The sequence below is a fragment of the Trematomus bernacchii genome, unplaced genomic scaffold (assembly GCF_902827165.1).
Source record: "Trematomus bernacchii unplaced genomic scaffold, fTreBer1.1, whole genome shotgun sequence".
Taxonomy (NCBI): Eukaryota; Metazoa; Chordata; class Actinopteri; order Perciformes; family Nototheniidae; genus Trematomus; species Trematomus bernacchii.
The window spans coordinates 15,021,730-15,046,932 of NW_022987564.1; the positions used below are offsets into that span (position 1 = coordinate 15,021,730).

Consider the following 25,203-nt stretch of genomic DNA (forward strand, 5'->3'; position numbering starts at 1 on the left):
TCAGTGGAGAGCCCGCAGCGCGCAGGAGTTTCTCGGAGGATCTAATTATCTGTCATTTTATCCAGCAGAGCACCAGGAGCAGACACGATCCTGCAGAGACTCCTGAGAGCATCTCCAGAGCACCAGGCACACAGAGGTACGCTCACACTCAGGGGATTTAGAGGGGGGCTTTGTGAGTGAAACAGTAGATGATAAGTGAATTTAAAGCGTGTTGGTGATGTATGGTGCACTCATGAAGACTTAAAGTCTGCTAACTGAAGAACTAACATGCTCACTTCACCTGTTTCTGTTCAGTTAAACACATTGAGACTTATATGATTAACATACATTGTGCACCTCTCTCTTTCTAAATGGATGTTTATAAATTAATGCTTTGGTCATAACTCATGAACTTTAGCATTATAGATCAGCTAAATGCAATTCATGCAAAAAACTGTGGGATAACAGGTTGTTAAGACTTCCTGGTTAGAGAATATGTTACCTATTTTCTCATTAAAGTGATCCAGAGCATAACCTTACGCTTTATCAATTAATCTGCCGATTTGTTTCTCGATTAATCGATTGATCAATCGGTCTGTAACATTTCAGAAATTGTGAAAAACGTCCTTCCCAGTTAAAATAGGAAAGTTCCCTGTGTGAGGGGCTTAAAACTGCATTTTCTGACAATATTACTTCAAAAGTTGATGTTTAATCGGTTTTCAAAGGGTTGGTCGTTTGGTTTTCTGTAGATCGACCAATCATTGCAGATTTATTAAAATAATTAAAATAAAATCTATGTATTACTGCAGGTTTGATTGCAAATTAAAAACTGAGAATCTCAAACATGTGTTTATATCACTATAATGTATAACACCTGCCAAAACCAGTGGGATTCTTGAGAAATTGGCAACCCAAAAGTTGGACTCATTAATGAAGTGAAATATGTATCAGCGATAAAGGCATTATAAAGGGTGATTTAGTGAAAAGTGCATATTTCCAAGTCAAATATGTGACCCCCACTTCCAGGATGGACCAGAAAGGATGTTCCTTCTTTAGCGCGAGGAAACAGTGGATGTTATTGGGGGTTGGGGGCCTGAACGGGGTCCAAAGTGAGTAACTGATACTATGAATAAGTGCTGTGGCCCCTTGTCCAGTTTTTTTCAAGTAGGATTTATGAGGAGAAGAACAAGGAGAGCTTTTGAGGAAACAATCCCTTTTCATTGAATGTTCCTAGAATTGGCTTGGAAAAGGACAAGCTTAATATATGAGAACGCTTTTATCATGCAATTCTTTTATTGAATTTATTTGAAGGCATATTAACAAGTCATTCAGCTTTGTTGAGTTAGTGATGTCATGTTTCCTTCAGATTACACATTTCTTCTGGAGACTCAGCTACCCCCATCCCCCCTCCTCCTCCTAGGCCGCTCATAGTTTCCATCACTGCACACCATCCCCATACACACCGCCATCATGTTATAATCCATTTGGGTGAGATTAATACATTCATTGAAACAATGCAGCTCTCCAGGAATTCTTGTCTTTTTTTAGAAAACAGAGGGCGGAAGAAAAAAATGCTTCTTTTTTTTTTACTTCTTATTCTCAACCACAAGAGTTTGCCACGTTTTGACCACGGTCGCATTCCTCTGAGATTCTTGCCATGGGCGAAGAAGGTTGTGCCCTTGTACAATCACTGGAGACGAGCCAGACAGAAATAAAACAGAGAGGATTTCTGGATTGTCAAAGAGACTGACAGTAATACAAAAAAATCATGAGTCAGTCTCACTCACATATTCATGTCTTTTCCATTTCCCATTTCTGCTGCACAGCATGAGAAAAGTTCATAGTTTCAAGAAACTATAAAAAGTTTGAAATAGAAAGATTGCAGTTTCAGGGGGTCTATTTGATAGACTATATTGTAAGTTAGAATATTTCCAAGAAATAGAGCATAACGTAGCCTATGACACTGAAGCTATGGAGGTGATTACCTTAGCTTAGCATAACCATAACCATTTTGCAAGGCGAAATATAGCCATAGTCAAAAAAATATGCCTAAATCTTACGAAGATTGGTTTAATTGGTAGGCTACACGCTAAGAAATCTATAAATAACAATTTGTGGTGTTATAGCTACATCATTAAACAGTTTTTTTGGCAAACAACAGCCATGAGCATTGACTTTTCAGATCTCCTCGACCATGTAAAACAAAAAATTGTATTTCTGATTTTGTGTTGAAGAAACAAGATATATGTTATTCAATGAGAGTTAGAGGTACTATTAGGTGGAGTTTGTTACCTTTGGATAGATCCAGGCTAGCTATTTCCCCCTGCTTCCAGTTTTCATGCTAAGCTAAGCTAACCGGCAGCTAGAGATAGCAAATATAGTAAATTAGCTTAGCTCATTTCCTCAAATGTCTAACTACCTTTTTAGTCAGAGAAAAGCTCCTTAACTTAACATTCTCAACTTTAGTTTGGAGAAAATGTCTATTTTAAACTTGAGCCTTTGTTGCTCAACCCTACAATTGTTAGTCTGTATTTAATTCTGGAGGAAAACCCAGCAGTTTTTGCTTTTTCTTGCTGATATTTATAACAATTACTCAATGTATCAAAACCAACTCTCTACCTTCCTGTACTCAAATAAAGCCTTGAGCAGCAGACAGAGACAGCCGGCCATTCTCTCAGAAAACAAAGATCTGTTACCATTAACACCCAGCACTTTAACCGTCCAATGCCAGCTGGCAGTTGATGGGAAAATATGTTTACTTGTGTGTTTGTTTTGGAAGATAGTTGTCAGTATTTTAAGATCAGGCCGACTGTTTATTTGCATAGGTCAATGTTCGCCTGCGGGTAAAATCCAAGGGCAACAACTACGCTGCCAAAGTAACTTCAATGAAGGAACCTCATTTTAAGAGACTCCACGGACGCACTTGATTATAATCTTTTTAATCTTTATTTCTACTTTTGCTCTGTCGTCATCCGTAGAAAGATTCAGACGTTTCACATGTATTTTTAGACACATTTATACTCAGCTCTGGATGGTAATGTTAGTTTAGTAGGTCCACCACTTTGGACCAGGCTGACATATCTCAACAAGTATTGGTTCCATTGATGGGAAACATTATACACACATTCATGTCCCCCAGAGGATGAACCCTTTTGATCCTGGACTTTCCTTCTAGCACCAGCGTCGGGTTGAAGTTTGACCAATTGATTCCCAAATCGTCCATAAAATCATGTTAACTTCTCAAACCTTATCTGTTGTTACTATGTCATTCCCATAGAAATCCTGAATTCAATGATTTACTACAAATAAAGTAGTTTGGTATGAATAAACGGGGAAAATGGAAGAGTGTTCAGTTCAGGAACACTTCCTTGACAGGTCAGCTGATCATGCAGAGACATTAAAGGACAAATTGAATGAGAACATTTCCTCTTGAATTTGGAAACCAAACAAATCTTTCTGCTTGTTTTCTATCTTTTCCTTCAGATTTAATGACGAAAATAAGTATTAATCTGCAGATCGGGTTTGCGGTGTTGCACAAAGCTCAGTTGCTAGCAACCAAATGAAACTGTAAGATTTGTAATGTTTTTCCATTCGAAAACAACTATGAAAAAGAAAGATTGAACAATAAATGAATGTTTAGGTGACCTTAGATGGTGATTTTCTCTAAAGGACATTCATATTTAGCTTAAGTTCGCCCCATTTTAAAAATGTCTTTCCAAGAAAACCTTTATAGAGCCATTAAATAAAGCATTTTCGAGGGTTGGAGGAACTTAAACTATGTAGTATTTAATAAGAAATCTGAGAAAAGTTACACAAGCTACGTTTTTTCCCCCCATTGTTGTCTCTCAGTAGTCAACTAGCATCCCCATCCCATAGGAATCAGCATCAGGTCATTGTGTGATTTGCACGGTGGTGACTTGTTTACTTGTTGTCTGACTGAGATGTGTTTGTGAGTTCTGGGGACAGCAACGAGGTGAGGCTGCAGCTGCTGCCCACATTGTGTCACAGGATAAACAAACAGCCAGCAGGAGACTCATAAAACACCAGACACCTCTTTAAACCTGTTGAACCTTTCAACCTGTTTATGCATTAACTGGATATTGCGCGTACTCATTTATACTGTGTGACAAATGTATATATTAAAGGTGCTTTATCCCATCATTTCATAGGCTTAATGTTACACGTTATGTGCCATTAGTATCTAATAAAACATATCAGATTATAGTTAAAGTGTGAGAACATATTCCTTTAAAAATATGACATCTAATGAAGCTAAGAGTTTGCTGATCTCACAATCTCAGTGTTTAAGAAGAATTCAGCTAGAGGAGATTTTTATTCGAGACAACAATGGTCTTTTTGTTGATTTGTATGCGTGTGAAGCTGAAAAAGAACATGTGATTTGCAGGAAGTTTTATAAAACCCTATTTTTAAAAGCAATTTATTCCCTATGTCATTGTCTTAATATGACAGGTGTGTAATACGTTTTCTGAACAGATAATTGGTGATATGATCATGATAAAATGAAGCATTGGTAAACAGTTGAATCTTAACTTGCCCTTATAAGGAGGCACTTTTTCATGTAGCAGGAACCAAAATAATGTTGCACATCTGCCGACGCAGCATCTCAGAGTACGTCATTGTTTACAACAAGCAATCCATCCTGATGAGATCTGTAATCAGAGACATCAAGATGTTCAATGTGTTTTCTTGTTGATTTGCGTGCGTGCAGCGGAAATTAGCCTTGTGATCTGCAGGAACCGCACCACATTGAGCGTCTTTGTTCTGGTGATGAAAGGGAGCGCAGTCATCTGACAGCCACAAGGGACCAGTCTTGTGTTTTTTTTCTTTTTTTTCTGTATCAGTTTATAGCTGCAACCGTGAGGGTGTCACTTTCCCTCCAACGCTGCAGGGCTCAACTGTTGTTGCCGTTTTCCATACAGTATTGTGCGACTGTCAATATTCTCATTCACCTCCCCAAATCCAGGTTATGCAACCCTGGGAGTCGCACAATGTGAGGACTGTTCTGAGCTCCAGAGGCCGTTAAAGTACCCTAATCCATTTCAGAAGGGAATAAACAGTGAAAGTGGTGTAATTAAAAGGCAACTTTGTTACACGCTTTCCTGTTTTTTATTGAATGCTCACACAGTGTGGGTTATTTAATGGGTGTTACATTTAAAGAGAAAGCAATGATTGTTAGTTAAAGCATTGAAAAAGAAAAACTAAGTCTACAGTCACGCTAGAAGACCCGTAAGGCTACACTTATAGTTTATGGGCAACATAATAGGAAATACTTCAGCTTCTGAGTGGTATTACAGAAAGTATTTATGACAATGCGATGATGTCTCTGACTTTCTCAAAACAACCGCAGAAATTTAAACAAACCACTAGTTCACTATGTTCAGTCAACATGCCTGAAAAGCCTGCAAATCTGAATGAAACCTGATTATTCTCTCTAATACAATCAATATAAATAAAAAGGGAGGTATGCAGCTTGTATCTGATTGTCCTTACACAAGTATTTAAAGTACAGCTAAAGCTCTGTAGGCAGTTCCTTTAAGGTCATGTGTTTGTTTTGACTCTGGAATTGATTGTCAAATGTGAACCTTTATATTATAATAACTTTGCTTGGCTTCTAAATCATGTCATGTCAGTTGAATTTTCCACAGGTAGACACCCCATCAATCTCAGCTTTACTTTGGGTTTAATTAGCTAATGTTAGCATTACCCAAATAGGAACCAATACATGTTGAGATATTTCACTCAAAGCCACGTTCTCTTTCTCATGGTGGCACTAGAATAACAGTATGAGAATCACCAAACTCATTAGTATACGTTGTGTTGGGACCGTTAATGTCTATACAAAATGACATGATAATACATAAAATTGTTGATGATGTATTTCAGAAGATCAAAGTTTCACTGGCATCTCCAGAGCCATGCCACTATAGCAACACACTTTGTAAGCCACCTTCCTGTTTAAACTGACCAAAAAGTCTCATAACTTTTCTTGCTGCAATGTTAAAATGAGAAAACTATGATTGTTACATAAATAATACATTTAAAAAGGACAGGAGGCTGTACAGGAAAATGTTTATTTTTCCAAAAAAGGCATTGAACCTGCTTTATAGCGCGTGAATTCGTATGTTGTGGCTCTGACAGGTTTACCGCTTACCTTCATTTTTTGTTCCACTGGATTTTATTACGTGTGACACGGAATAATCTGGTTTGTAAACCTCAGACATGAAGCCCAAATTCCTCCAGGGAAAAATAAACACTAACACCCAGCACCAGGAACAGCAGTGTTTTCTGGCTCCGGTCGTAAGAAAGTGTCCGGGTTGTAGAGGAGTGAAACAACAGCAGCGAGCCATGAAGGGACATGAGACAGGAGGCCTGGGAGACAGTTGCCATTTGGCTGCCACTACAAAGCGCTCAGAGCCAAAGACACTCTTATAAATCTCTCAGCGGGACAGACAGTGTATCAGGAGGAGAATTCAACATGTCCACTCATCAAGGTGAATTGTGGGCTTAAATAGTTTCAGCTGCCGTGCAACTAAAGAGCGAGTACTTAGGTAGGATGGAGTGTTTACTTTAATGTCCGGTGTTGAGAAGGAGAACAGGGGCGACAAGTATTCTTAGGTGTGATTCAAGAGGACACCTGTAGAGCAAAGTGAAAACCTCCTTAACAAAGAGCTGTCAGCATGTGAGTCACTGTTTCAGACTATTAATGTCACACAGTCTGGAGGGTGTGAAGATAAGCAGACTCGTAGCAGATGTTCATTTGATGTCAATTATGACCTTAAAGGGATAGTTTGGATCGTTTGAGGGCGTGTTATATGAGGTTCTTGTCCATAGTCTTTAACCTGCAGTAGATGATGGTTGGCACTCGTCCATAAAAGCAAAGAAATGAACTGGTGTGGACAGAGAAGTCAACAAAACCTATTGAAAAAGGCCATAGCAAGTTAGCAGTAGTTTTTTTTTTTTATATTTCCATTGCTTTACCTTGCCGTTCCAGAGTAATTTCTGATGGGGAACTGAAACCGGTATCTAAGCCACCAGACTTAATTGGAAAATGTATTTTCCTCGCATAACACCTGAGATAGATAGTCATTTGTTTATCTTATTGTGTGACTTTGGTCAATCCAGACTAAACCTTGGTAAACACCAAACTCACACAATAACAACTTTAATCCCTTAATGGACAGAAATGTAGAAAAACATGTCTGTTTGTGTATTGGACTAAACAGAACTATTTTAAAAAGTCCATTTTAATGGGCATTTTGGGGATTTGTAAAGAGCTTTCAGTCTTCATGCCAAGCTAACGCTGCATCATGATAAATGCTCACTTTCTCACCCAAATGTTCCTACAGTGTGATTCTTAGCATATTTGCCTTTTTTTTATAGCTGACTATAAAGTTATATTGGACTGTCCTATAGGAACCATAACATACTTGTTTCAACAGTAATGGATTGTAATGAGATGCTGTTATGTCTATTGGACGGCTAAAGGAGAATTTGATGACAAAAAAAACAGCTGGAAACCACAAATGTGTTCGCAGATGTTGTGGCTCAGGAAGAGAAACATAAAGCTCAACACTGGGAAGACTATGTCCGGAAGGGAAGCCATTGTTCTATCACTGCATTCAATGTAGACATGGACGGACGAGAATAGAAGCCCAAACCTCTTTAGACAATTTAGGAGGGAAGTCGGACTGATTCCCTCATCCAGACAGCAATCGGACAGAAAACAGACAGAGGATGTTTCTCTCAGTTTGGTTTGGTCCAATTTGTTTTGTTGACCCAGCTTGATGCCCTGCAAGAGGAAGCAGCGTTGTTATCTGCAGAGAGGAGGGATGCAGGAGGGATGTCCTCTGTGTCGTGCTAACATTGCAATGAGAGAAAAAGTCTCCTAACAGGCTATGTTTCTGATTCTGGCATCGACTGTAGGACATGAGCGAGAGCAGGCCATGTTTATCTTTTTATGTTTATCCGAAAATGCTGCATCATTGGTTATTAGAAACAAAATGTCTGATAGCCGACAGACATGAGGAATGTAAACTGCACTTTCACGGTGACTCCTAAGCAGACCAGATGCAAATACTTGGAGGTTACTGTCAGTGGTGCATGGAGAATTTAGATCCTTGAGGAAACGTGCTAACATCAAAATGTACATTGAAAATGTTACCCCTGTGACTGTTTTACCAATTATACCTTTAGATTATTATTACCTATTAATGAATGTAAGAGCTGCATTTTACTGTTGTAGTAGGTCAAGGTGGAGCTCATGTTTAACTTTTAACTAACAATTATTTTCATTATGGATTAATATGATGATTTTTTACCTCAATAATTGATCAGTTTGGTTTGTAAGAATACCTAAAATATTAAGAAATGGTGTCAAGATTACTTAAAGTGAAACCAACAGTCAAACCCGAACCTCAACATTTTAAATAAGTCCAGTACTTAAGTAAATGTAATGAGTTACTTTCCACCTCTGGTTAGCTATCATGAGGCGCAGTAACGATTAATGTCTGGATCTGGAAAACGAGTGACCTTTAATTCTTACCAGCTTCGTATCAGCACTATAAAATGTGTATTTTTGTGTAAAAAGAGTTGTCGTCATTGGGTTACGCTGTGGTCTGGGTCCTCTCATCGTTTCGCTGACGTCTTCCAGAGGGAGCTAGGATGGGGGGCGGGGGGAGCGGGGGGAGGACAGTCATCCTTCAGGGATTTTTCAAAGCCACACGGCTTCTCAGCTGTACATTGTTGAACCCACCTCCTCTTTTCTGACGTTATAAAAACATGTTAAAGCCATGCTGTGACTAAAATAGGGAGAGAAATTATAAACAATTACTGTTTCCAAGTCAAATATATTCAAGTTTCTGCCTTTGTGAATGTTCCAGACATAATGATCCGGACCATGAACATATACCCAAACTTAGAGACCTTATCCATAATCTTCATCCACACTGTATATATCTCTCTGAGCCATGTCTGGCCTGTCTTAACTGTTCCACAGGAGGGTATTTTAACCTCCCACACTTCATTTCCTCGCTCATTTCCCTTGGCTGCTGCAGAACATGGGGTCACATACCCTGCTAATGCCTCACTGTGTGCAGTCATAATGGTGTGATGATGTTATTGTCAGTGTTCCCAGACATATTTCCACCTGTCCTTCCTCTGCTTAACAAGCTCTGGATTCAATGATTTATTCAAAAAGGGCATCTTAAACTGATGCTTAGAGACTCAATGTATTTAAGCTGTACATCGAAACTGTCATCACGTTTTTTTTTTTTTTTTAAAGCATTACAATGACTGTATTATGATTATTTTCATTATCCTATCATATATTATAGACTTTATTTTCCATCTTACCCTGTTTCTCTCTGGCTTTTGATCTGCTTGGAGTTAAATTGAGGTAATTTTCGGAGAGCAATCATCTTTATTTATTGGGAATGTGTTTAGTCTCATAAACCCAGGCAAGCATCAAGACCTATCATAAAAAGCTCCATAATGAGGCAAATGGGATTTAGGATGTAATTTACTCCTATTCAAATATTTTATGAGCAACTGAGGTCCAATTAAATATTTAACAAAGTTGGGCTTTTGGAGTAAATTAAAAGTACCCTGCAGAATGTTGTATTAGTGAAGAATATAACCGGTATTCTCTTAAGACAGTCTTTTTTTTATTCAATAAAGAAGTACAATATTTAGAGTACTATATGTCGTGTGAAAGTGATGTGAAATGTTCACAGCTGTCATAGAATACACAGTATATTGTCTAGATCAGAGTAATTACTAAGTCGCAGCAATGAAACATCCTAACAGCATTACAAGCATGGTATTTTGTTACAGAACGCAAGAGAAAGTTCTGAATTTGGTTAAACTAGAAAAGTATAAACTAGACAAAGGAGCCCATTAAACACAGGCCAAAAAAGATGAAAAAGCCCTCGAGAGAGCCTTTGAAATAGAGAAGGCTGTTTCAGTTCAGCTCCTAACAATTAATATTGTTTGGTTTCTCTTTCTCAACGCCAAACCACCACAGGGGGTTTCGTTCAAGAGTGGGGGAGAGGGAGAAGCAGACATTATTAACTTGTACTTGTTAGTGGGTAGTGATCAAACAGGAGAAGCAGTTATATAATTACATTACTGATTTACAATACATTTACTCTGTGTTAGATGGTTCGTTCAGCCTTTCTCTGCTTGCAATGTTTAACTGTTAACTGCAGTATAATATCTTTTGGTAGGGTATCTCCATTTCGTACAAGTTAAATGTGAATCTAAATGAGATTCAACACTTATTAGAAAGTCTCCAACAACCTCCTCCTCTTAGACTCTGGTCATTTGAAAATGTTTAACCTCTGCAACCCCTCTGTTGCTTTGAATACCATCGACCACACCTTTCTACTTCAAGACAAGATAGGAACTTTATTTAACCAAAGGGAAATTGTTGTGCTGAGGTTGCCAGGCACATACCCCCCTGGCATTTACCTTCAATATGTCCCTCAAGGAGACAAAAGACAATCACCAGACCAAAACAAATAGATGCAAAACATCTTCAAATAGACACTAAGAGACCACAAATAAACTCATTGCAGCTTTTAAACAGGGCAAAACATCAACAAAGTGACACAAAACAACTATCCAGAGTCTCAAAATACCTACAAACTAATGCAAAAAGTGGCAAAGCAACCACTGACAAAAAAACAACATTATAGGATCAAAACAAATAAAAAACAACACTAAACAACCACAAAAAGACACAACGCCACAGAGAGATGACTACAGAGAGTTACAAGCAATAGCAAAAGGAGGCTAAAGAATTCCAAAGTATGTGTGCCCTTGTATATTTAGGAGAAGTAGTGGGGCCTTTTGCATGTCTGTGCCCAGGGGCCCATTGTCTCATAGTCTGCCCAGGTCGAGGCGTCCCACAGGGTTCAATGCTTGGTCCCCTCCAGTTCATTTTCAAAATAAATAGTGGATGCATTTAAGCGTGCTAAACATTCTAGGATCTCTTTAAGTTGTGTAAAAAGTGTCTTTGAGCACTTTAAGCTCTTTAAAAGGTTTGTTCTTTTACTCCCATTTCTGTCTCTCCTGTTGGTCTTACTTCCCAGCTGTATATCCAAAAACTGTCTGCCTCCCTTCTTCCTGCTTTCTTTCTGTATTACTAATCTCCCTTCTCCTCCTCCTTCCTGCACTGTCTTCTTGCTGATATGAAATACTAAACTGTGTCTGTGCATTCTCTCAGACAGAAGAAAGACATCATGAGCGACCGTTTAGACTGCAAAACATGCAACGAGTCCCTGTGCGGGCGAAAATACATCCAGGTGGAGGAGAAGCCCCACTGCATCCCCTGCTACGACCGCCTGTATGCCAAAACCTGCCAGGAGTGTAAAGAAGTCATCGGACATAATGCCAAGGTAAGCTCTAATGCTAACGGAAAGTAACTATGTACATTTACTCAATGGCTCTTACTCACTTACTTCTTTTTTCTTATACTTATACTTCTACTTAGCTTACATTAAGACTTGAATGCAATCTATGAGATGATTTTATAAATTAGCAGATAACAATTTTTTTTCCCTTTATGATAAATCTAATGGTCATTTTCTTAATTATCTGTTAATCATTAGGTTTATTAAACATTTAAAAAGAGTTAAAAATGACAATCACAGTTTCCCCAGAGCCCTAGGTTTTCTTTTTACATTGTATTGTTGAATCTAGTACAGAGGTTAATCATCTGAGTACACTGATATCTGATTGCATTATGATGAATGTTCTAACTACTGGAGTTCCTGGAAAACATATCTCTACTTCCAGAACATCAAATTATCCGTAATCTGTTTTGAGATTGTGAAAAGCTTTAGTTAGTGAAAATTAGAAACACTGTCTTGTAGGAAACACCCACAGCCTGCATGAGGCCATCAGTGTGCTGTGAATGATGTGCTCCCTGTGAGGGACCGGCAGTAAATTAAACTTCTGCTTTCTTTGGCCGTCCCTCCTAAGCACAAGACACAACAACATTCATCCTTCACCATCCGTCATCCTCCTGCTTTAGTTGTTTCTCTTACTGTGAAACTCCACGCCTCAAAAATAAGTTTTTCACCCACCGTTCAGTGGAGCCATTCATCACAGAGGTCGTCTGAACTGTAGATGAACTGGAACGCATGCAGCTGTTGGATTAAAAAAAGAAAACGGTGTTATTCTGAGTATAACTAACAATGAAGAATAGGGAATGCACAACAAAAACTTCTCCAATGCTTTTTCTCATACTCTACTGTTCACAGCAGGGTGTCGTGGAAATAAATAATCTTTAGGGTTGAACTCGTGTGGGCAAACATCCAAAAACATCCAAAGTAACTTAGTCCTGTTGTTGACCGTGGCCCCTGACCTCTATGCAGCAAACAATGAATCAAGGTGTGAGGAACCATAAAATATAAATTATTTTTTATTAACCTAGAGTTTAAGGTTAAATGTCTGATTTCTCATATTTTGACAGTGAAAGGATTCATTTATATTTGTTGTGTTATCAACAAATGCCGTAAGAAGACCAAAACCAACAACACAATAATCCTTCTCTCAATATCTGACTTTTTTGTGTGTATAGCAAAGGAGTATTTGATTGAGCAAGCAAGCATTTTACTTCTTCAGATTACAACTTTTATTAATTAGAATAAAAAAACACTTGCTACGTCTTAAGCTACCTACAGTGTAGTCTTTCTCAATATTCCTAGTTTTGCTCTGGAGCTGCTTTAATTTTACTTTAAAGACTTCTTTACACATTTTTTCTTTTTTTACATTACATGACAATCCAAACCAATTCATTAGATTAACTATTATTTATTTTTTAAACTTCTGTTTTGATTGATATAATCTTGTGATTCTTCTTTGTTTTATCCAGTCTGCTGGATGTGTATGATTCCTTTTGTGATCTCCATTCTAATCACATATCATGTAGTTTTATAATTGCATTTTTTTACCCTGGATTTTTTGGTTTGGCAAACAAGGTTTCAACTGTAAGGCATTTTAAAAATGAACTGTCCCCTACAAATCCTTTAGCATTTTTTATTATGGGGACATTTTTAACCTGACTGGTTTTACAGGTTGCTCAGTTTCACTTCCCTCTTCTTCCAGGAACTCTCCTATGAGGACAGACATTACCACTCTCACTGTTTCCGCTGTTTCCGCTGCGACCGCTCTCTGGCAGACGAGCCCTTCACGAGCCAGGAGGCCGCGCTGGTGTGCAGCGACTGCTACTGCAGCGAGTTCTCCTCCAAGTGTGTGTCCTGCGACAAGACAGTCATGCCAGGTAACGACAATAAAGACTCTTTATTCCTCCAACTCCAAGTTAACAAACCTCCTCGGGGACACATCCTTAAGTAATTACTCAAATAGTCGAAAAAGTTCACACCCTGTCTGTGCGGGGATAAAAGGGCTAATTACTTTTTTGTTATCCGGGGTGTGACAGCTAAAGATGTGACAGGATGATTGCTTCCTTGCTCTGCTGAAAATATCTCCAAGCAGGGTTTTTTTCAGCTCTGGCCGCTGTGACGACATCAGTACAGCAGTGGTGTCGGATGACTGAAAATTACCAGGGGCCTGTGGGTAGTGTGGGATATCAAAACTCACCAGTTATTTTCTGAACTCAGCAGTGATTTCCTTCAGTTTCTGCTCAGCCTGGAATGCCTTTAAATGCAGCTCCGTTTTCCTAAAAGTGCAACCAAGTTCAAGTTTATCCCACTGTCATTCCTTTGGGTTGCACTTCAGGTCCCAAAAGGTTGTAACAAGCCCCGTGATTAAATGAAACTCAGAGGCATGACTGGCTCCTTACTTCTATAAACCTCTTCAGTGAAGCATGTGTTTCAAAGCAAAGAAAACAGCCACTTATGAAATGGTTAAAACTGGAAAATAAATAGGAGGCCAGTTTCAGAGCATTGCTTTGTTACAGCTTGTCAGATTGTTTTGATGCAAGATAAGCTAAGGTAATTGTATGGTGCAGGAGGGCTGTGTAAAAACAGGTTGAGCCGTCGCACTGAATCATCACTTCTGGTTCTCTCATTGTGACGAATGCTATCAGATTTCATTCCAGCTTATAATGACTTACAGCACATAGTCAGAGATCAAAGGAATGCCCAAGTCACACACAAAGGATGCAAATGTCAGGGAGTATTTCAGCACACTTTTACAAAAATGTAAATGTTCATTCTCATCTGCTCCTTTTTTCTTTTCCACTGACAGGGTCGAAGCTGTTGGAGTACGGCGGCTCCACGTGGCACGAGGACTGTTTTGTGTGTCACGGCTGCGAGAAGCCGATCGGTGCCGAGGCCTTCATCCCAGACGACAACAACTACTACTGTGTGCCGTGCTACGAGGGCAGGGTGGCTCCTCAGTGCAACCACTGCAAGAAGGTGAAACAGGATTCTGATCGATCTGTACAGAACTTTTCCAATGATTCATACAGTATATATGATCAAATCCACCAATGTGTGTTTCCCAGAAACCAAGAGGACAACTTCCAATGATTTGTTATTTAGACCATAAGCCCAAAATTAAAGATACTTAATTTACAAAGCTATAAAATACAGAACATCTGCAAATCTCAGCTACTGAGAAGCAGTTTGAGAATTATGATTCTAAAAGGACTTTAAAGATAAATCAATTATCAAAATTGTTTGATAATATTTTTGTCTAATTAGTTAGATAGGTAATGGTTGAACAATATTTTGCTTTTTCCTTTCTTTTGACTTTTACTTGTGCATTTACAGAAAGGAAAAACTAAGTTCTTAATAAATAAGAGAAAGGAATGAAACAAGAAGGCCAAAAAGCCATTATGTCATAAAGTGGAGCCCTGTAAAAAATACACAAAAACTAGGATTTCATATTTCAAAGTAGGCATTGCTCCACTTTTGAAGAGTTTGCGTGCGTTTTTACAATATGAAACTAAACCACAATATGTCAAGGAATTGGCTACTGGCTACAACAATTCTTTTTTGACTGATAACATTTATTTTAATAAAATGAAGTTGGTTTTTTCACCATACACGTGTCAGATTACAGTAAAAACATGGGGTGGAAATCTCCATTTGTGTAGAAAAACAATGTGTCACTGAAAATAAGTTTCTTAAATTCTCCTATTGGACTCCTTCTGTGTCCTGCAGGCTCTGACTAAAGGAGGGGTGACCTACAAGGACGAGGTGTGGCACAAAGAGTGTTTTCTCTGCACGGGCTGCAAAGCTCCGCTGGCTGGCCAACCCTTCACCTCGCAGGGGGAGAGTCCGTACTGTGTCAAGTGTTTCAGCAGCCTGTATGCCAAAAAGTGTGCCGGCTGCAACACGGCCATCACAGGTCAGTGGAGAATACAGGACCTCAAAACAATTCAGGTGTATCCCTGGTTCAAGTCTGTCTGGGGTTGTTTGTCAACTCCTATCTTTGTTCTCCCTGTGATTCCTGTCTGTCTCGACTATCTACTATCAACAACATGTCAAATTCATTATCTTCAACAAACAGGTGTAGGCGTTAAGGTGTGTCAGGATTAAACTTGGCTCTAATACTTTCTCTGCGGTTTGCATATCTGCGTTCATCCTCTTTTTGTGTTGTGTGATTTCTCTCTATTGTCTAAAGAAATAACTTTTCTAACACAACAATAGAAAGAAAACAATCAAATCAATGCTGTGTTGTGTTTGGCCAGCTTTTGTTGTGAAAAGGCAGCAGTAGAAATGATCAGGTATTAGCAGTTAGTTACTAATGTTTTGACCCTTCATTAGAAGATGGAGCAGTAAAGCTTCGATCAGTTTTGATAACATATTTCCCGTGAGTCTTTCATGTGTATGACGACAATTTGAATCCCACTCGAAATGGTAGACCCTTCCACTAAATACATAATATAAATACATTGAATAGATATTTCAGAACAAATTCTAATCATAAATAGTAGCGAAAACCTTGACTTGATTTATAGGTTTAAACATGCAATAAGTGATTTTTCCTTCATGTTGGAGTCCACAATTGATTCTCTTTAATCTCAGTTTTGGTCTCCACCAGCTCCCAATTGAAATATCTGTCTCTTCAGCTGCTAAATGCTCCTCAATGTTCACCAGCTAGTTGCTAACTGCATCAGTCTGCTGTTCGGTGATGAACAGGTAGCAGCATACAGTGGATTTGAAGAAGTTCTTTATCCGAAAACAGCTGCATTACGCGGTTAAAAACGACACTATGAGAGCTACGAGAGTCAACCAAAACAGTAAAGTTGCGGGCCAGATGGCTGAATAATGAGCTGAAACTATCTATAAGGCTCGAAAGAAGCTTTGTATACTAGTATCCTTGAATAAAAGCACATAATGAGCCAGTTCTGACAGGATTGTCTAATTTTCCCATTTAAAAAAAACGTAAATCACATACAAACTCGTCACATGATGGCTTTAAAGGTCCCATGTCATGGCCATTTCTACTGATCATAATTCCATTGTTGAGGTCTACTAGAATAGTGCAATTTTCCAAACTCACATTGGTTTCTCATACAGCATCTCTGTAAAGTATGTGTATTCACCAGGTATTCACTCTCTGTCCTAAACGGCTTGTCTGAGCTCCTGCCCCCCCCCCCCTCCCTGTGAGCCCAGTGTGCTCTGATTGGTCGGGACGTTGCGAGGCTCGCTGCTCAATGATCTGGCTTACTGGTGTGGTTTCGGCGATACAGCGGGACAGCGCGAAACTCATCCTGAGCACACACAAACACTCACAGCCGAAGTAAAAACAACAAGTGTGGCTTGATATTGAGTAAGAAAAAGGTTTATAAACGCTGTGAGAATGGGTCTGCAGAGAGCATTTCTCGTCTATTACCAACCAGGGAGCTCTATGCAAGTCAATGGGACTCCCTGTTAGTTGAAAATGTACGCTAAAGGTCCTGGTGTGTGAGGAGCTCCGCGGATTGGTCCATTTTGGTTCCGGGAACCGCATGACGTCACTTGGTTCCCGGAAGAAACAAATGGAAAAAGATAAATCTCCAACGAGGCGTTCTGGGGCAGCATAGACAGGTCTTTTCTGTGTTAGAGTTTTACTCGCTACAGGGTGTACTTTGAGGGTTTGTGACTCTGCAGACCGTTTACATGCATAAAAAGCTACATAACACACAAGGGGACGGGTAATAACCGGAAAAGCATGACATGGGACCTTTAAGAGAAACTTTAAATTGATATTTTGACCACAGCTATGAGGACGAGCAGGTTGCCAGAACTGGCAGCGCCTTTTTTATTGTATTTGCCAACCTCTGATGTTATCTTGAATTCAGTTTTGTTATTTCCGCCATGGTGCAAGGCTGTTATTAAATGTTCCACCCCCAGTCAAACATTCCTTCATTAGTTGCTCATGTGGTGTATTTGTGTCTCTCAGGGTTTGGAGATGGGAAGTACGTTTCTTTTGAGGAGCGGCAGTGGCACCAGCCGTGCTTCAAGTGTTATCGCTGCTCCGTGTCGCTGGTGGGCTCCGGCTTCTTCCCGGACCGCGACCAGATTCTGTGTACAGACTGCAACAACGACGACTGACCGACACCACACCTGCAACAGACATCAACCACGGCCGAGAGGAGCAGCAAAACGTATAAACGTCGGCCGTGCACATGAACACTGCAATATTCCTAATTCACTCACAGTGTGAAGCTGATACAAAGCTCAGTATTAACAACTCAATACTCATGACAGCCTTTAGCACATTGATATGTTTGTATAAATTCTGCCGAAATGTCCTGCAATATATGCGTATGACTTTTTTTCCCATAATTTTATATTTTTCACACATGAAATATAACATATAAGAAACGTATATGTATGACTTTAAATTAAACTGTTTTTATTTTAACTATTTTCTTCATCACTGCTAGACAAAACCAAAATGTAAGTGCTAGGACGTATGCTTGTATTTCTACTTTTTAAAGAATATTACAATATATATAACAGCCCTTGCTCTTCTCTATGTGCTGTATGTAAACGTATTTGTTGAAAATGATCTGTTAGAAGGAAACATATATATTTTGTATTCTTTTCAGCTTACAACATTTTCTAATGGCGTACATGGAATAATAATACATGTAAAAAACAAAGTGTGTTGAAGATATTAACTAACAAATGGCTAACTGTCTATATTAACATGTACATGCACAATAATGTTGCCTTAAACATTGACTTCCTCCTGCAAACAGTGTGCTTCTTGTTTTTACAATACACTCAGAAATGACATAACATTGAACAAATAGCCTTCTGTTAAATTAAAATGTCTCTTGTGTAGGATTTGTACACTACAGAGTTAAAAGTCAGTAGTCAGAAGTCTCTTTTGATTTGTATCGAGGACCTAACACAAAATATTTATTTTGCTGTGATAACCCATTACATGTCTTCACATTCTTCACATTTATTACATTTAAAAAAACTCAGGAAGATGGTGACTACTGTGTATTGGTCAACCACTTAGAGATGTCCCGCCTCTTGGCCATCACACTCAATGTGTAGGAGCACTAGCCAATAGAAGCGCAAGTGTTACATAGTGATGTCATCATGTTACAGAAGTAAACAAAGGAGTCCAATACAGGCGTTCCAGGCAGCGGAGGGAGTGTGTGGGAAACCCCCTTTGGATGGAACTTTGGGATTTTAGCCTTTCGAAACCATTGACATGCACACAAACCTATAACACACTACAGGAAAGGGTAAACTCCAACTCCGAAAAGCACAACAGGGCCTCTTTAAGAAGATCCTTACCCCGTTAACCAGAAATGGCTTTATATGAGTAGTCCCATGCAGACTTTCCCTTAGTATTACTTACATAATCTACATAAATATTTACAGTTCAGAACCTCTGTTCTGATCTGCTCTGATTGTGTTTATATGGAGTCTGTGTAAGGCTAGTGTCCATGTCAAGAAGAGGGAGCAGAACACCAAGATGATGTAGTGAAGGCACACTGAAACGTTTCCATAAAAGTTATTTCAGCCGATGTTACATCTCCTTCTAATGCTAACTGAAAGACTTTGTTTTGTGTCCAGAAAATATTTTAATTAGACAGAAATAAGAGAACATTCTTAAGGGAAGCAGCATTTCTTATATAAACCTTTTTTTTTTTTTTACTTTGACAGAATTGAGAAAGTCCTGAAATCTCCACAACTCTAGTAAAACTTAACAAGCGTACTTAGAGATCAGATTATTCAAATAAAAAAAAGATATAATGTTAACAATAACAAAATGACAGTTGCTAATGTGAAAATGTGGCCGCCTCTCAGTCCAGGCGCCCGGTACTCCCTCATAAACTGAGAAATGTAGCTGTCCAGAAGTGATATACATTTCCTTTACTTCCTGCTTTTGATCATCATTTATGACTGGTGTTAAAGTGTTGACTCGCGGCAACAAGCATGTTCTTTATACCCCGTTAAAATCTTATCACAAGATCGACTCCAGATGAAAAATACAAGCACCATGTGGTGCTGATATTTGTTTGAACTTTTCCCATGACTCTTTCTGAGATATGTTTGACCTTGTCTGTTTAGTCCCAGGAGGAGGAGGAGGAGGGGGGGGGGGGGGGAGGAGGAAGGATGGGGTTGAAGCTCCTCAGTGAATATTTAAGTTTTCACGTCACCCCGCTCAGTGGCCAGGGACTTCAACTCAGCTGGATCCTGCTGGTGGAGGCTGTTAAAGTAATTAGAAGACATTACTCTGACTGGGTGACCACAGAAGAAGTAACCGGGGGGTGTTGTGCTGCATATTTCCTTAAGTCCTTAGATGACTGTGTGTACTATCGAAAGGAATTCACATTTACTGTGGGTTTCTGTTGTAACTTTTGAAGGATATTAAGATTTTTTTTTAAAGAGGGTCAGTTTAACTTAAACCACAGATATGAAAAAAAGGCTTGGACCTTCCGAGGTTCAGTTGACCAAAACACATTTGTCATTTATCCCACAGGGTTTGTAGACAGATGGAATATTCTGTTTTTACGTAGATATCCCCCCCCCCCCTACATAATGGAAGTGTTTGGTAGAAGACAGTCCTGATGGAAACTGATGCCAGGGAGGTTTATGGTCCTTCCTCTATATACTCTATGCTTGGTTGCTTCTGTTTGAAAACTGCAGATTGCTTTGTGACAATGTTGTAACACTTCATCAGGTATTCAATTAACAATTAACTGGATTAGCCCAAGACAGACCTTTCATTCTTTTTATCTTACCACACGGTCCATTTAGTAGCTGCTTAAAGCTAAATGTGTGATCTCCTTTATGGCATCTGTCCATTTGATCTCTAAGCTGAACCAACATGGTGCACAGTCCTTGGAGAGCTCAGAGGAAGTCAAATTGGAACTTCTGTTACAACTGAGGATCACATGATACGATTTTTAGAGATTGTTTTGCCAACTGACAGATATGATTACTAGAAAAGAATGCTTGTTTTCTGTTTAAGCAGTAAATAAAACCTCAAAACTTGATAAAAAAATAACAATTCTGCCATATATTTGTCCTGGTAATTGATTTATTTTAATTTTATATATATTTAATAGGTTTTCAAAAAAGAGTTAAAACAACAAACTCTTAGAAATGATAAATTTCATACATGTATATTCAAATAAATATATAAAATTAGATAAATAAATGCCTACATTGCCTTCAATAACATAATCCATGCAATTATGATAAAGTCATAGATACAAAAATGTCTTTAACCTATTAAAACATGGTTTATATCGAACAGGTAAGTGTTTTTTGTAAGATTAAAGGCACTTTTTAAGAATCTTTGAGGCAAGTTCAAAAGAAGAGATACACAACCTCAGTGTTTGAATCATGCTCTGACTCAGTGGAGCAGCAACACCGCAAGTAATGACAAATAACAACATAAGAAAAGCTTCCTGTCCAGTAAAGTTCAGCAGGGTTGAAATGAAGTTGTATGCTTTACTCTTAACTTTCTGCTGAAGGCATCATTATTTAAAGTTGTTTTTTCATAGTGGGGCTGACACTTGACTGAACTCATATGGTGGTTTCAACAACACAGCAACCTCATTCATTACAATCGGGGAATCTTCCCAGGAGACGCTAAAATAGCTTGTCATTAAGTGTAAATCTTCAAATTCTTTTAAGCCTTAGACTACAATTCACATTTTCCTTATTTGTTCAAAAAGTCTCCGAAATTCAAATCCCATACAGCTGACTCACTTTATGTTAAACTGCTGGAATTCTATTTTGCTCCAAAAAGCGTAATTCAAGTTTTGCCTTGGTCAATTATTTCCAGATAATTTCCTGAAGTGACAGGAAATGAAACAAAGATTTGCTGTTAACAGTTAAGTGGTGAAACACACATCGTACATCCATGCCTCATTACTCACACACCCCAAGGTTAAACGTGTGGAATGTATTCTGGTGTGTGAGTTTCCAGCCAGATTGCATTACGTAATTGGCGATGCAGAATGTGACTTGTGAGTGAGTCATGGGCTGACATGTAACCTGGTCTCGATCACAGCTCCTGCAGTATTTATGGGCTGGGTGTCTGGAGGAGACATGGGAGGAGACCAAGAAATAATACTGCTGGGAGAAATATGTGCCGTATGTCTCCAGACCTGTGTAAATCCTGTCATTACTTAAGAATCACCAACCCAGGGAAAGAGTGAAGGCCTCAGTAAAACGAACATTCACAACTGTCTGTAAGTAATAAAGTAATGAAAAGGGTATAATACATATTCTGCAGTGTAGTTACAACCCCATTTATATATTTGTAATAATTGTTAAATTACTACAGTAGTGGATTAACTTATTTTATTTTGTTTATTTGAATTATGCCAACTTTTCAATGTCCTAGTTTTTAGTTTTAGAGATGTTTTGATTTGATTTTCTATTGAAATAAATAGAGAAACTGTTCATTTATACATCTATAAGCATATTTTAATTGACTGCTTTTCAATTCCTTTGCACAAGGAAGTACTGGGTGTAATAAATTCAGCATTCCTTTACATATCCATAACTTTAAAATGTATTTTCTGTATGTTTTGTCCCTGAAAATTCAGACTTACATGTAGTGTGCAGATGAATTAACTTTGCCTCCTTCTGTGTACAAGTACTGACTCCATTCTGCAAGAGTCAAGCTTTGCCTAAACATTTAACTAAAACTATTTATCAAGTATGAATTAATCTGCTCTCATGGAGGTCAAAGGTCATCTCCAGGTTAAAATGTTCTTTTCTTCATCAACTCACAGATCAATCAATAAATCAATGTTTATTTATATAGCCCAATATCACAAATGTTACATTTGTCTCAGTGGACTTCACAGTTTGTACAGAATATCAGTATGACAATGACACCCTCTGTCCTGAATGAACAGATGAAATTCTCTGTCTGACTTATTTGGTTCTGCTGCACCCTCAGGTGGTGGATGAGTGCAACTACATGCTGATGGAGGAGGGCCTCTCTAAACAGGGACCAATGACCATTAGTTTGTGACCTGACTTAAAGACATGTTATAACTACAAGTGAATGTCCACTTATTTCTCCATTCTCTAAGAGATCTTTTTAATAAGATTTGTGTTAAGTACATGAAGAAAAGGTCATGTGGGATCCAGAGGTAAAAACGATGTACATGTTGACATACCTGCTATCCCAAATTTCCAAATCAGAAATACTCAGTAAATGCTCTACAGGTACAACAGAAACTGCATGTAGTGTTGTAGACAGAATGGGAAGCACCGACATGCAGCTGCAAGACCAAACTGGTATACCTTAAATAATTCTACCACTCTCCCCTCAGTTTCCTGTTAAACGGAGAAGGACATGAGTTAAAGGTGAACTGCCATCTGTGTTTCTATATTTGTTTCCCCGTTTCCAAAGCACACGCTCAATACTTTTGGACACTGAGGCACAAACTGCTCAGTCGCTGAACATCATGGATCAACTGATGGATATTTATGTTAATGAAGAGGACCCAGCAGCTACTTTCGGCAAGAGGAAGAGTTTGTTAAAAAGTTCAGAAAGTATTTATGAAAACGTGTTGTTCCACACCCTCGAGCCGCACAGCACTGGACCTGCACCCTCGGGTAATGAACATTGGCAAACAAGTGCACACTTAATATTAATATATTAATGTGATTATGTCCTATTCAGATTCATATTGAGGATCAAAAATCAAGATATTATAGGAGAATAATCTGGTTTGCTGTCATGGGTATAGCTCGAAACTACGTTTTGGGATCAAACCTGACCATAAAATGTTAAATGAAGAACAACATAAGGTCACTGCAGAGCAAAAGAGACCTGAAATTCTAAAATCCACTTTGACATTCTTTAGTCCCGATGTTTAGTGTTCAGCCAAGGTGGCATGTAGCAGAGCTTTGTGCACAAGGTTATAATTGGCATGCAAACGAAAATATAATGTTTGCAGTTTCTGATAATGTTTCATGCTTTAGCAAAATAAGACTCACTATTTAACATTAATCACAAAGTAGTAGATGGTAATCTCAATTCTGGTGGCACAAGAAAATCAGGGAATGACCACATTTCGCTCAGTTAGTCAGTGCCTCTCAAAAACATGAACAACAATATGTAAATTAATTAATTTGGTTTGATTTTACACTGAGAAACAAACACTTAACAAACTCTGACTCGTACCTTCAGATGCTGAAGAAGAGAAGAAGAGTTCCTGCAGAGCTGCCGCAGCGTGTCTGGCTCTGCTGTGTCTTCTCCTTCTGACTGGACTCATAACTCTGGGTTGCCTGTGTGAGTACTTTGTCGGCACAATGATAAAACACTAAGAGGATAACAGTGGTCTACAGTGATTTCTTTGTTTGTTTTTGTGTCAAACAGTCTCCAAAAGCAACTCTGAGTGGAAGCTGGAGATGCTCCTGTTACACAACATAACTGAGCAGAGAGACCATCCACCATGTTAACAGACTCTAATGTATAATAACCCTAGTAAACTGGTGATTGTATACATTAACATGTTTTGGGAAGTGAAACTAAATATGTGAAAAAAGTGCTGTGTCACCAATGCCAACAAAGGTTGTCTGTGCTCATCATTCAGAAAAAAGTATAATGCAAACGCCAGCTTCATTGTTTTAACTTTTGAAGTCAACACATTTTGAGTCAGCAAATGTAGGGCTGCTTTTGTTCTCAAATTCAACAACATATTGAAAACGAATCAATCAGTACGGAAGAGGATTAGGGCCACATAAAAGAAAAAAATATGGGGATGTGAAAAAAAAGAATTCTGACTTTTTTCTCAGAACAAAAAGAACATTTTTTTTTCACATCCCCAAACATTTATTTTCATGTGGCCCTAATCCTCTTCCGTAAATCAGAGACGAAAGCTGTGCAGAGATAATCTACCATAGTTAATTTCAGTGTGTTGTTTCCAAGTGTATTGTGTTACAGTCCTTTAATGTGGATACGTTTTGTTTTGTTAGCCTAAAGACATACAGACTTGTGATTTTAGGAGTGGGAACTTTGTTTTTGGTCACCAGAATTTAATTATTTATAACAATAAAGAGATTCAGCTTTAGTGTGTGCTGGTAGTGGCTACTCTGGGTAACATAGTACAATTGCATTGAAATGCAGGAGGTCAAATACAAAGTAAATCACCCAAAGGTCTTAGCTCTGGGTGGTAGAATAGAGCCCCTTTGTTTAAAATTAGAAATCCTTTTAATGTATCTGCAAGCAAAATGTTTTAATTCATGTATACTTTTACATGTATATTTATTTTCATTTTTTTCAAAAATAAATAAATACTTGAATAATTGCAGCAATGTTAAGCCTTGATGTCCTTTTAATACATATTTGGTTGATGTTTAAAGTTCATTCAGTCAGAAGTTTTAGTAAACTGGTAAATGTCATTATTATTCGAGATAAGAGATACAAATAAAAAACACTTGTTTACTTATGAAGTTCAATTGCTGCCTTAAAAACACGAGTTAAAATGAATTGAATTGACAATTATATATATAGGTAATGTTATCTTTAACTGTAATTGTGAATTAAGATGGTTGAGAACTTAAAGTTGATTTGACAAGATAACTAAAGTTTTCTTGAATCGATAATGTATCATTTAAGGTTTCTTCTCAACTCTCAACAGTTGAAGTTTGAACAATAAATGATAATTAAACATCTTGTATAACTTAACTTGGTGAGTTGAAACAAAGCTTATCTTGATGTTAACTCTTGTTTTTAAGGCAGCAATTTAACTTGTTTTTTTTTGTTGAACCCCCCTAGGTTTTTCTTTTCTTTCCT

General features: G+C 38.3%; 1 protein-coding gene across 2 annotated transcripts; it reads left to right on the top strand.

Annotated features, from left to right (window-relative positions):
- fhl3b (four and a half LIM domains 3b) lies at window positions 1-18,225 on the top strand. 2 transcript variants are annotated; one of them, XM_034125227.1, is made up of 7 exons: window positions 52-136; window positions 1,006-1,088; window positions 11,225-11,396; window positions 13,111-13,285; window positions 14,215-14,384; window positions 15,135-15,321; window positions 17,362-18,225. In XM_034125227.1, the coding sequence occupies exons 3-7, from the start codon at window positions 11,241-11,243 to the stop codon at window positions 17,511-17,513; spliced, it is 840 nt and encodes a 279-aa protein (XP_033981118.1). In that variant the 5' UTR covers window positions 52-136; window positions 1,006-1,088; window positions 11,225-11,240; the 3' UTR covers window positions 17,514-18,225. The 2 variants fall into 2 exon arrangements, with proteins under 2 accessions (XP_033981120.1, XP_033981118.1); XM_034125229.1 differs by lacking the exon at window positions 1,006-1,088 and having other exon boundaries at window positions 1-136; window positions 17,362-18,223.
- The last annotated feature ends 6,978 nt before the right edge of the window (window positions 18,226-25,203 follow it).